The following is a 12,308-nucleotide window of genomic DNA, read 5'->3' on the forward strand; positions in this document are numbered from 1 at the left end:
TCAGCAGAATTTCCAAAGAACTGGCTTTTTTCCCCTGCAATTGAATTTCTTCAACTAGAACCCCATCTGAGGAAGACTCTCCAGTATATCCAGCTATAAATTGGTGATGTATAAGAGAACCCACCATACCCCTGATAGCATCTATAAATCTAACGAGACTATAAAGTCTGTAAGAGCCCACCTACTGAGGACAACTGTAGATTTGGAGAGTGGGAATCAGAAAGCAAAGTGGAAGCACATTTGAGTCATGTAGTTATACTTTCATACACACTCAATCTGCACATGAATGTTCTTCCAAAGGCTCTAAATACAAACCAAAAGCAAAACCAAGTATCTGATCTTCATTTACAAGACAAACTAGGACTGAGGTAAGCATGGCTGAAAAACAGTCTTGTTAATGAAGGAACAGGGGAAAAATGATGGGAAAAAATTGTATAAGGTATAAAACAAAGGACTATGAGATATAGCTACGGCTAAAGGAATGTACAAGCAGATAATGATGAACAGCAAAGAGATAGTACTAATGTGAATAAAAACAGCAGCCATAGAGCTATTCAGTCTGTGAAAGGACTATGCCAAATCTGTCCAAGGGACAGATATGAAATCTGTATAATAATGAAGTCCAAGAAAGTGAAGGAATCTAAAGTACTGACGCTCATAATACATGGACACAGACACTGGACAATCATATACATGGAGACTAAATAACAAGCGAAGGACATAAAGAGCTGGAAAAAAAAATACAACTATACTGAAATAGTGTTACAGGGATGGCAGCATACACAGCAATTTACATCACACATGTCTTTGTTGTGGAACAGCTAACGAAGAGATTAGATAGAGGTTCCATGGAAGGTCTGCAGAGGAATAATGAGCACTGTGATGTTACCACAAATGTAAATAGTTCTTGCAAGCATGGCGTCACAGGCTGCTAGTCACCCAAATACAGATTAAAGAACAAATGCCTTACTAATGAGAATGTTCAAGTACTCTCAGATTCAATGGTTGACATTTTACTTCAAACACTTGAGAAACAACTATTAAAAATGAACATATGAAGAGTTGATTCTTTTTAATTACAGGAAAGATGATCAAGTCAATATGTTTTATGTTTAAAATACAGCAGGCTTTGGAAACCTACTTAACAACTTACTAAAGTCAAGTGGACTCAGTCTCAGGGATATGGCTATGAAGATAATTTGGAATGTTTGACTAACTATTCTCCCTGATAGAGCATAGCTCTGGGAAAAGCCTACTTCAGTGAGTATTTCATTTTTGCAAACCCACACCACTGACTCTCTAGATTTTCTAACTCAACAACTTACAGAGCATGCTGTAAGAACCCCTTCTATGAAAGAGCACAGGGCATTACTGAAAGGCATACGATACAGTTAGTGCCATATAAGCAATCAGGGCTGGTCACTTCACTACTCAAATCACATATACTCGAGCCTCAACTTTCTTTTCCACTGTTCTCTTGAGTCCAGCCATGCTTTAAATAGATTTGACTAAAGGCAAGGTTGGCTCCAACTTCTAAGGTTAATGTTATAATCAAAGATAAGCAACATATATTCTCAAAGTAAAATACGAAGAACACATATCTGGAATTTGCATCATTAGCAAAGGAAAAAAAAATCCAAACTTTAAAGAAATACCTTCAAGTCTAACTGAATGAATAATCACTTCAAAAAAAACATGAGATGACCTGCAGGAAAGGAACAATTAATCATCAAAGTAAGCTACAGTTTGGAGGTCGGAAATAAGAACCGTGACGAGTCAAACAAAGTTAAATCTTTTAGATGAGAACTAACAAAATCAAAGAAGACTGAGGTGGCAAACAAAACTCTTTTAGCCACAGAAATAAAAAGTGAATGGGAAAAAAATGAGGCATATAGAAGACACCTCAAAAAGTAAATATTCCACAGGAGATTACAGAGAGATTCATGATATAGATGACAAAGTAAAACAGCTACAGGAAGGACTGTACAGAAATTGAAATTAGTGTAAAGAGAAGTTGCTGGTTTTGGCAATCTGTGCAGCCTCAGAATACATTTGTAAAGAAAAGAGAATTAAATTTTTCTGTGATATCTTGCTTAAACCCACCTGATTTATTATGAAAAGGGATTTTCTAGAGAAGAGCAGAACATGAAAAATCCTGTTAGACCACTCAAGCTAAAATTGACACTTCTAGGTAACTATGAATTAAAATTTGAAAAGAATTAGGAAAAAAGTGGAAATGTGCATAAGGACCTAGTCAAAAGGGGAAATTGCATCAGGTCACATTAAAAGAGGAAGTGCTGATGTGCAGGGAGGGCACTGGTTGAGGTCCTCATTGAATATGAGCCTTTGGACAAAAATTATTGAATATTTCCATTAATGATCTTTAAAAGGATAGGAATACACTAAAGAAATTTGCAGGTGACACAAACCTGGGAAACATCATCAACACAGACAACTGAGATATTGCCTAGCAAGAAAGGAAAGATCTTTTTTCAAATTCAACATGGTAAGTACAAGTACCTCGACCCAGAAAAAGAGAAGGTCTGGATTCCACTGAGACAAAATGGGGCAAGATATCTATGTTAAAGAGGTAGATATAAACAGCCTTATTAGGTACAGTTGCCTGGAAGATAGAACTTGAAGAAAGAGGAAGTGTCTTCCATGCTGTGTTCTTACATATCCCCCACAGATAATCCGCAAAACATTCTATAAATTGTGGAATAGTAGTGAGATAGAATGAGACAAAATCATTAAAACTAACACAAATGTGTATGATATGTGGTACCAAGAATCCAATCATTAAAACTAACACAAATGTGTATAATTTGTGGTACCAAGAATCCTGAAATTAAAGACATATTCCATACCAACCGTACTGTACCGTTCTTCTTCTCAAGCCAAATCTGTACCAGATTTGTTGCACATAGTCATTGTACTATGTACATTGTATTATGTACAATATACAACAACTAAATTTAAAAGCAGACAGGTGTTTCTTCAAATTGACATGAATTTTGTATTAGACTAATGGTCACAGTACTTTTTGTTCTGATGAATTTTGAATGAATTAGTTTAAGGCACATTTCAGTTCTCATGTAGATAAACACTTCCTTTTTCTTCCGTGTTCATATCACCTTCAGTAATCTTGGAACTGGCAGCAGAAAATGCTAGAGATACCTTCCTCTGTGTTATTATTAAGTATAAAATATACCAGCTCACAGAGCAGAAGCATGTCCCCAACTCACTATGTCCCTCCACTTATCTGAGGGAGACAAACATCCTAAGAGCATAAGAAACCAAAGCAAGTACCATGAGCATCTTCACACAGTCTGCTTTAGAGCTGGACCACCTGAAGATGGTATATTCTCTACCTTGTGCAAAACAGTGCTACTCAGAACACAAGCTAGTGCTGCTCATTACTAAGTTGTCCATTAAATTATTCTTTGGAAGCACCGTAAGTTGTTTCTGAATTTATACCAGTAATCGGATCTTCCATGACAGGTTAGAAAGCATTGTCATTTCACCCTGCAGTCTGCCTTCAAGCTGCAGCATAGGTTCATCAGATAATCCTAGTTGATTCCAAATTTGTTTGTAATTGCACTAATTCAGGTATATCATACCAATTAAACTAGATGATAAACAACAAGAATATTTATGTTACTTATTATCTGGAACACTGCATCAAACAAATTATATTCATAATTAGAAATTTCTGATAATCACCTAATTAAACTAGAGAGGTATTCATTAAAATAAATGATGTTGTATTTCCTACATTAGCAAAATTCAAATTTCTGATTGTTTTAATGAAAAACAAGTCTTTAAAAATTATGGAATTTTTCTTATGAACAAATTCAATTAACTAGAAAGGAAAACAGCAATGATCATTTAGTCCCATTATTTCATTATCCCCATTAACTCTCTTGAAATCTACCTGCTGCACCACTGCTCGAGCACTGGAAAATTATCTATTTGTCTTGAGACAACAACATGAGTTCGGTCAAGGAGATAGACATAGGACTCCTCTGATCAAGAAACTTCTGTCAAACTCAGCAAGTTTGTCTACAGGAAGACATTGTCTCAGGAATTTTTAATGTTCAAATTAGCCATGCTCTGTTCAATAAGTAAGCCTCTAAAAGTGGTTTCTTATCAATCCCTTTTCCTTGAAGCCCATGATTCATTGTCAGAAGAGACACCTTTCACGTCTTCTACAACGTGTTTTAATTTAATTCTTCAAATTTTCTACTGCCTCAGGCACTTCAGAATAAAAGTTTCATTTGTCCGTATTTTTAAACATATTCTTGCACTAAACCAAGAAAAAAAGATGCATGCGAAGTAACTAAATCACAAAGCTAATAGATCTGACATGCCAAATTCTTCATTAGCTCTAAATAAAATAATCACCAATTCAGAGATATTTTTGCTTCTCAGGAATGACAGAAGGGGCTGTGGTGAATTAAGGATGAGCGAGAGGAACCCATTGTGAAAGTGATGCCATCACTTTCAGAACAGAGTGGCTCCACAGTTTGCCCACATTTAATGGAGAGGTCTGTTTTAAGGCAGTGCAAGTTTTAGTACAGTTGAACAGCTCATGTTACCTGTCATGTACATGTGCAAATTTGCATGCCTGACAGTGGCTGTGCAACCACCACGGTGCTGGAGCGCTCTGGCCAGGGGTGAGCCCGGACAGACCAGGGGAGGCAGCAGCAGGACAACACTAGGAGAAAACTGGGGCCAGCACAACAGCTGCATTTAGCCTAGACAAGGTTATAGCTATTGATTCACCTGACAAACACATTAAATTTAATTGATTTTGGATGCATCAGAAGCATGTGTTACCGCTCCTGGAATATTACTTTTTGCCCTCACCATACCAGACTTTCTATCCTTTGTGTTTCTTACAAAGGATAGTGGCAAACAGAAGGATCAGGTAAACACAATTTTTTCTATTAAAATAACAGGCTGTCTAAAGTTGTCAGTTTGCTAGGTTAACTTACTTGCAACATCAGATCCAGCTCCAGGTTCACTGATTCCCAAGCAAGCCACAAAATCACCAGCTATAGTTGGTGCAAGGAACTGTTTTTTCAACTCATCAGAACCAAACCTGCAATAACATAATGAAAAGGATAGGATCTTAAAAGCTTTTGAAGGTAAATTTTATTTAGAAGTTAGTTACAAATTTTTCTCTACCCATACAATGATCAATTTTCCTATGACTAGGTAAAAGCTGTCCCAGAGCTAAAAGAGAGAATCGATACCCTCTAAAGGGTGATTCTATGACTCTATGATTCAGAGTTTTCACCAGAAATGCAGTCACAATCATTTCAAACAAGTTTTAATGAGTATTCAGGCATCTTACTCCCACAGAAATGTGTGGTCTAGATGCCCAAAATCTATCTTTATGACTGTTGCTTTGAAAGCTACCAGAACTAAATAAACGTAACCCCTGGGGTCTCCCCTCAATACTCCTACACCAGTCTACAGTCAGCCAGGATGGAGGACCTGCTCTCTGTACATCTTTTGACTTTTGCACATGCCAGCTCTTTGCCAGGATTTAGTGGTGACTGAAAAGTTATGACGTGTGATGGACACCTTCTGCAAATATCAGTATTTAAATTATTAGTATTTCACATCTGCATTTAAATCACACAGTGAAATCCATTAGTCCTTCTTCTCAGCTGTCCTTCTAGTCTCCACAAAAATAAAAAAGGAAACAGCAAAGTGTTGATGGCATTTTAACACAAAAAATTCACTTGGCCACGTTTTAATCCTGTTAAGGGACACATGCTATTTTCCCTTGCTTGCATCCATTCAGAATTTAGCTGCTTGCATCCATTCAAAATATTTCATGGTTGATTCTGTCCTAATTAACATTAACTGGTTTTGTCTTGCAGTGTGAATTGTGAGTTTGTGGTCTAGTTCTCGAACCTCTCTTGTGCAACTGAAAAATTCCTCAGGTCATGTAATGAGTTTTCTGTGTGCAGAAATCCATAAAAGTCAAGTTCTTCCTCAGCCTCGTCTTTGGTATGAGGCTTCTCAGGTCATCATTGCCACTCATCTCCTTGGGCTCACTGGCTGCCTAAGAAAACTGCAGTTACCTGGGCTGTCCTTCTAAAATATTGACCCAGTACTTCAAAAAAGTGATGCCATTCTAGCTAGGACTAAGCTGCCCCTTCCAGTCCAACCCTGGCACAAAGGACATAGGACAGCCAAGGAACAGTCTGGGAGCTGGCAGACACTTTCACTTAGTTCACAGAGGGAGCTCAATTCCTATTTCTGTCTCTGCTGATAATCACTGCAGGAATCCCAAATAAATACAAGAAGCAAGTCTCCAGCATACTTGAAGAAAGTCCTCATGGCTGTTATGTAGTGTAGTGCTTTTTTTTTTTTTTTTAATTTTCCTTGGGTCATGATCAAGTATGGCCAGCTGAACATTCATTAAACAGAATAAAAAAAAATCCCAACCAACAACATGGAAAATCAAATTATGAAAGTAGCTAGTGGGGATTTTTGGCAACGCTTTCTGACGCTTGAAACTTTGCCAGCCTTTAGTATTTCAACTGAGGATTTTCACAGCAAGAACTTTTCTCAGAATAATGTTTTTGGTTTGATATCTTTGTTTGTATTAAGTTCCAGAAAACGGTTCAGTTATTTCCAAAAATGAGGTTACAGAAGAAGTTATTTTGCAATTAAAGAAGTCTGGTAACACTATTTTCATACAATCATGGGTCTCTTTGCCTTGCAGGAAGCAATGCAGCTCAGCAAGAAGCTAGCTATTGTGTTAGAAATATGTAATTTCTGTAAAATTCTACCCGTCTTATATGCATCCCAGAAAAATCTCAGTTTTGCACAAATGCAATACCCACTTCTTCCTAGTTTAACAGCTCCAGAATTAGAAAACTGTTTGCAATGAGATCATGCTCTGGCTCAACACAGACATGCTTTCTGGGCTGGTGCCACATCCCTGAGCAGTTTCCCATGTGATTAACTGTGCAGACTTAGCATCACTCTAAAATACATTTCTATGCATGTGTGTATGCATACACACACGAGTCTACAGTCAGTAAACCTTGCTGATGCTGAGTAACCCCGAAGTCCCAAGTGTGAGATTGTGACACAGGGCATTGCATGAAAGTGATCCATCCTTTCTTGCTCCACATTTTATAAGTAACATTGGTGTGATGTCATGAAAACAAAGACAAAAATGCCAGTGGTATACAATCTTGTAAACAGAGGGTAAAAGGAAAATAAAACCATGGCAAAATACAGAGGTAAGAACACTTCCATGATCCACACAGTTACCTTTATATGTTTGGATTGTCAGCTGCTGCTTCTCTCCTTTACAGCAAACAAGAAATCAGATAGTAAAACTAACTTTTTGGATATTAATTCCCAGGTATGCTGCTGTCTAGGGTGGAGAAAGAATCAGTGACAGGTAAGCTGATGAAATCGAAAAGCACTCTCTTCCCACTAAATAGTCATCATTATCCTTACTGTTTTCCTATAAATGATAGGAAAAAAAAAGGAGAGTTCACTGCCTACTGCTGAGATAAAGTAGCTCTACATTGATCTGATATCACTCTGGATTTGACACCCTACGGGTTTGTTTATAAGGTCTGACAAATGTGTATCCTTCACTTTCTCAGCTAAGAGTTGCTTTCTTCACTCTACTTGTAAGCAAGCAACTGAAGTATTAGATCAGAATGCATTTGGAAGACCTGACAGAAAGTTATGTTCTGAACCAGGTCCATTTGTGAATTATCTCTTTGAGCTTGTCTAGAATTGCCACAGTACACAGATATCTTTATAGAAACCATCCCTAGGCAAAATTTCCTGTAGCAACCAGCTTTCTCTTTTCATTACCAAGTTTCACTTTTACATGTGAAGAGTGGGAGATTTTACTGTATAAATAGACAGTGGAATTGACTTAACAGTGGGTGGAAAATTCACTAATACAGACACAAATTCAGTTAACAGATTTCATCAACTTAACAATATTTTCACACTTATTTTCCAAGAACATCCCCTCTAGGATTTCACTAGCACAAATGTGCATAGCTTCACTGCTTTACTACAGAAGACCAAAAAAACTGCAGACGTGAAACAAAATCACGTCTTCTTTTACCCACAGATTTTCTTTAAACTCCTGGAAATAAAAAGCTGCCATGAGGGCAAGGTACTATTCTCTGAAGTCTTTTAAAATACAATTTTTATTATCGGTTGGACTATAACTAAGCTGTTTTTTCAACAGACATAGTGAACTCCATGCTTGCAGCAAGCTTTTGGTGTATTACACAAAGGAGAAGAAAACTTTAGGAAAAATTTGCCATAGATGAGACCTCCAAAGTCACACATACTGAGCAGAAGGATAAGTGGATGTCAAGGGAATAGAGCTTACATTCCAGACTACAGTAGATGTAGAGGTGTTTTCATTCAGGGGGGATGGGGAGGGAATAAAGCTGAAAAAACCACTAACAAATAACCCAACCCTAAAATGCTCTTCAGAGCAAAATTTCCCCTCTTGTATATCTGTTTTGTGCAGAGAAATTCCCAATTTCATGATAATCATTTGAGTTTCATTCCTACCCCCATCTTCCAAAATTTTAGGCATATCCATATTCCAGGGTCAAACGGCTGGACCAACCTGTTGCCTCCCTCTAGTTTTGCAAACTGATGTTATGATGTAGAATGATTGTGAAACTATTACATGAAGAATTTGGTAATTGTCACTTCTATTGAGGGAGGAAAAAAAGAACAACAAAAGAGGTTCAGAAAGTACAGGAGCCTAAATGACAGCAAGTGCTAAAAAAAAGGAACGCTGACATAGCAGTTAAGAAAAAGTAAAATGATTAATTGCATGGAATGGGCATATTTAGGAAGCATGATACATCTGCTACAACTTTAGGACATAGAATGACTCCTTGCAAAGCTGGAAAAGAGGAAGTAAACTATAAACCAGAATTAGACTGATCCTGATCATTACAACTAAATGCATCCTTAGTATGACTGCACTGGGAATATCTGCCTAAGAAAAAAGACAAATATGAACAGAGGGATTCTGGAATTAAAAATTTTCTATTGGCTGTGATACCAACGTTTTGTGTTTGTAAACATATCATCTACTAGTAAACAAGGCTTATGTTTAAATATGTAATAATCTAACATTAAAAAAATTTTCTTCCCTAAACCAAACTGTCTGAGAGAAGTAAAGAGTGGGTTCCTTCCTCAAGCATTACTGAAGTGCGACTGCACAGTATTGTTTTTTCCTACTCTTATATAGACTGGGTTTAAGGCCTAAACCTAAAATAATTTGGGGTTTAGGCTAAACTAAATTTTCTGAAAATTACCTTGTAAGAGCAGGAGTAGCCATGCCAGCTTGCACTCCAATAGCCATAGGAATACCTCCACAGCGGATATTTCCCAGCTCTTCTGCCACTGCAATATTATAGGAGAAGTCCAAGCCCATGCCACCATATTCTGAGGAAAAAACAAATCTATGATTCTCATGTTCTAGACTGGCATAAGCAACAAGAAAAAAAATATATTGCTACTGCAAGGGCTTGCCAACTGCAATCTCACTATTAATTTTTAAGTATTTGACAATTATCATCTTTCCTTTCACAAAAGCGATACCACACTATTCTAAATTGAGAATTACACCTGCTCCAATTACCTGTGTGCACATCAGGTCACCTCTAAATATCCTAAGTAGCCTCATTACTTTTACTGGAAATGGCAGGAAGAAGTGACATGCTGCTGAAAACAACATCGGAAGGCAAAATTATTCTTTCTAACAGTAAGGTCATACGAACAAATCACTCCATGAGGTAATAAGTGCTTTTATTTCTCCATGATAATGCCTGACACTGGCTCTCACCCCGCAATGCAATCATTTTTCTCAGACGCAACACTCAAGTCAGCACAGAGCAAGACCACAGGCAGGTCGTGTTTGTATGCTGAGTTACTGTCATAGCTCAAAGTCCAGGATTGGACACAACTACAATACAATGAACATGTGCATTTCATATCCTGGCCCTTGGTCTGGGCAGTCATTAAAGCATTCTTCGTTAGCAGGAGGCTGACAACCTGGGGTGCTGGCCACGTCCCAGCACAGGCCAGTGCTCCCCCCCACACACACATTCCAATCTGAAAATTCAATTAAAGAGGAAATTATTCTTCACCTTATTTCCATGCCCACTGATGATAAACCCACCATGTAGTGAAGCACAGAAAAGGGCTACGTTGCTATGATGGATGAGGTAGTTTCTAGTTGTATTAAATAGCTCGTAGTCCAAAGGAAATGTGGTGAGAAAGTGAAGGTTACTGCTTGACGTCGTTGGTTGACTGAGAAGCTTTGATTAGATAACATTTCCTCTTTTTTTTTTTTAAACTCATTTGAAGACTGACGAAGAAATTGTCAAATAAATAGATATAACCCCCACCCCTCACACACACAATACAGGGCAATCAACCCTTTCTCTTTTCGCTCGCTGACATCAAACACTGAGCTCACCCCTCTACTGACCTGCTCTGAAGTTTTCGAAAAGCACCATTAAATAAAAGTCAAAACACCACAATGTGTATAAACACAGGGCTTTGCATGCTATCATCTGTTTTGTAAACCCACAGAAACTATCTTTGTGCATCCTTTTTCTGCTGAAAGAAAGGAAAACATAAAAGGAAAAGGCAAAGCATAAGTTCAATTTTCAAACAGCATTTCTTCTTGGGTCATTCTGAATAGTCTGGATTGTCAGCATTAAAAATTGGCTACTTTTCCAGACTTTTGTCTGAAAGGAATGTGTCTTAGAAATATGCACAAAATTCAAGTTCCTACTGGGAGCTTAAGCAGTGAAAGGAAAAAACCAGCACTAGGGGAATGTGTTTAATATAATAGATAATCCAATTCTCCTGCCTTTACAAAGCCCCCATCAATAAATACATGCTCTGAGGAGCAGTAAGGAATGTATGTGCATGTAAAGGCAGGAGTATTTAAAGATATCTGGCATGAGACAGTTTTCACTAATTTTATATGAATCCATAGCAGAGTTATAATACCTAACCTCAGTTTTGGCACCACACATATGCTTTTCAATTCATTTTTATTTTTTTTTTAAATCTGTCATTATTTTTATTGCCAAACTTCAGTTATTACTGATTTTATCTTTTGTTTCATCTACCAGGTAGTTATATTCCTGTCTTTCACTTAAATGTCACAAATCACAACCTTAGTTTTTTTGATTTGCATGCACAAAACTGACCCAAAGAAGGACCACTTTATCCAAGTACACGGCTTACAGGCGTTCTTTGTCCATACCACAGTTCATTACATATTACCATGTAACAGCCTGCCTTGCTCTTATTTGAGATTAGTTACTAAGCAGCACATTTTAAAAACAAAATGCTGCAAAAGGTCAGCTCTCAAAGGGAGAAGGAATTTCCTACCAAAGGGAGTAAAGGAGCAGAATGAAGCTTTGGGAGCCAGAGGTGGAGGGGGAAGCCCTTCTAGGCAAAGAGATGATAAAATCCGAAGATTTTATAATCTGGAAATAGATAACACAAGAGACATCCACAGATGCAGGCAGGCAGGAAGGGCAGAAGTAAATGGTAAAAACATTAATCAGACCACACCTAAGCTTTCATTAGGTCTGTTCCAGGAGGCAAGGAGATAGAAATTCAGGGAGAAATGTGAGTGGTTGGATGGACAATTATAGGGAATGCCTCTTTTGAACTGAAAGTACTTGATCGAGATAGAGATTCACTTATCAGTGCAGTCTGTGCCGCTATATCCTCAGCAGTTTGGGTAACATGCCATGGCTGAGCACAGTTGTGTCCCATCTCTTTGGAGAATTGGACCTCTGCTCCAAGACAGGCTGCCAGCGATATCACACACAGCAACAGCATGCAGTGCTGGCTCCCAGTACTGAAGGAACTTTCTTTCTTCCCCAGCACATGGGTGGCAGCCTGGTTCTTGCAGCCCCGCTGCCGGGCACTCCAGGGGGCTATTTTGGGGCTGGTCTGAGCACACTGCCTTGTGTGTCACGGGACTCAGCTCTTAAACTGAGAAAAAAGCCACTAGGCTGTTCTTATTTCCACCTGCTGCAGTGATGCTGGTGGATGTTTAATGGAATAAATGTTTAGGTTTTTTGTGGAATGAGACTTACTCTTTTTGGAATAACTCTTACTTGCAAAAAGAGAATATACTGTTGTTAGGAGGGTCATGTTTGCCAGTCTCATCAAAAAACACCACCTCCTGGAAGTATCTGTAACATGATGCAATGCTAATAGGCCAATTAAATTTTCATTCAGAA

The 12,308-nt window shown here is 38.0% G+C and overlaps 1 protein-coding gene across 4 annotated transcripts in view; it reads right to left on the bottom strand.

Moving 5' to 3' along the window:
* LOC135425283 (probable acyl-CoA dehydrogenase 6) overlaps positions 1–12,308 on the bottom strand; it is a 76,499-nt gene that overhangs the window by 20,002 nt on the left and 44,189 nt on the right. For 3 of the 4 annotated variants that reach the window (XR_010435543.1, XM_064677432.1, XM_064677421.1), the window contains exons 3-4: positions 9,348–9,477; positions 4,998–5,104 (exon numbers count right to left, since the gene is read on the bottom strand). The exons of the other annotated variant lie outside the window; for it this stretch is intronic. Coding sequence is in view for 2 of the 3 variants with exons in the window: in XM_064677432.1 (XP_064533502.1) it covers positions 4,998–5,104; positions 9,348–9,477 (237 nt within the window). In the remaining variant the exon portion in view is untranslated. The remainder of the gene's footprint in view (positions 1–4,997; positions 5,105–9,347; positions 9,478–12,308) is intronic. 4 annotated transcript variants of the gene reach the window in all.

This window comes from Pseudopipra pipra, chromosome 1, assembly GCF_036250125.1.
Source record: "Pseudopipra pipra isolate bDixPip1 chromosome 1, bDixPip1.hap1, whole genome shotgun sequence".
NCBI classification, from domain to species: Eukaryota; Metazoa; Chordata; class Aves; order Passeriformes; family Pipridae; genus Pseudopipra; species Pseudopipra pipra.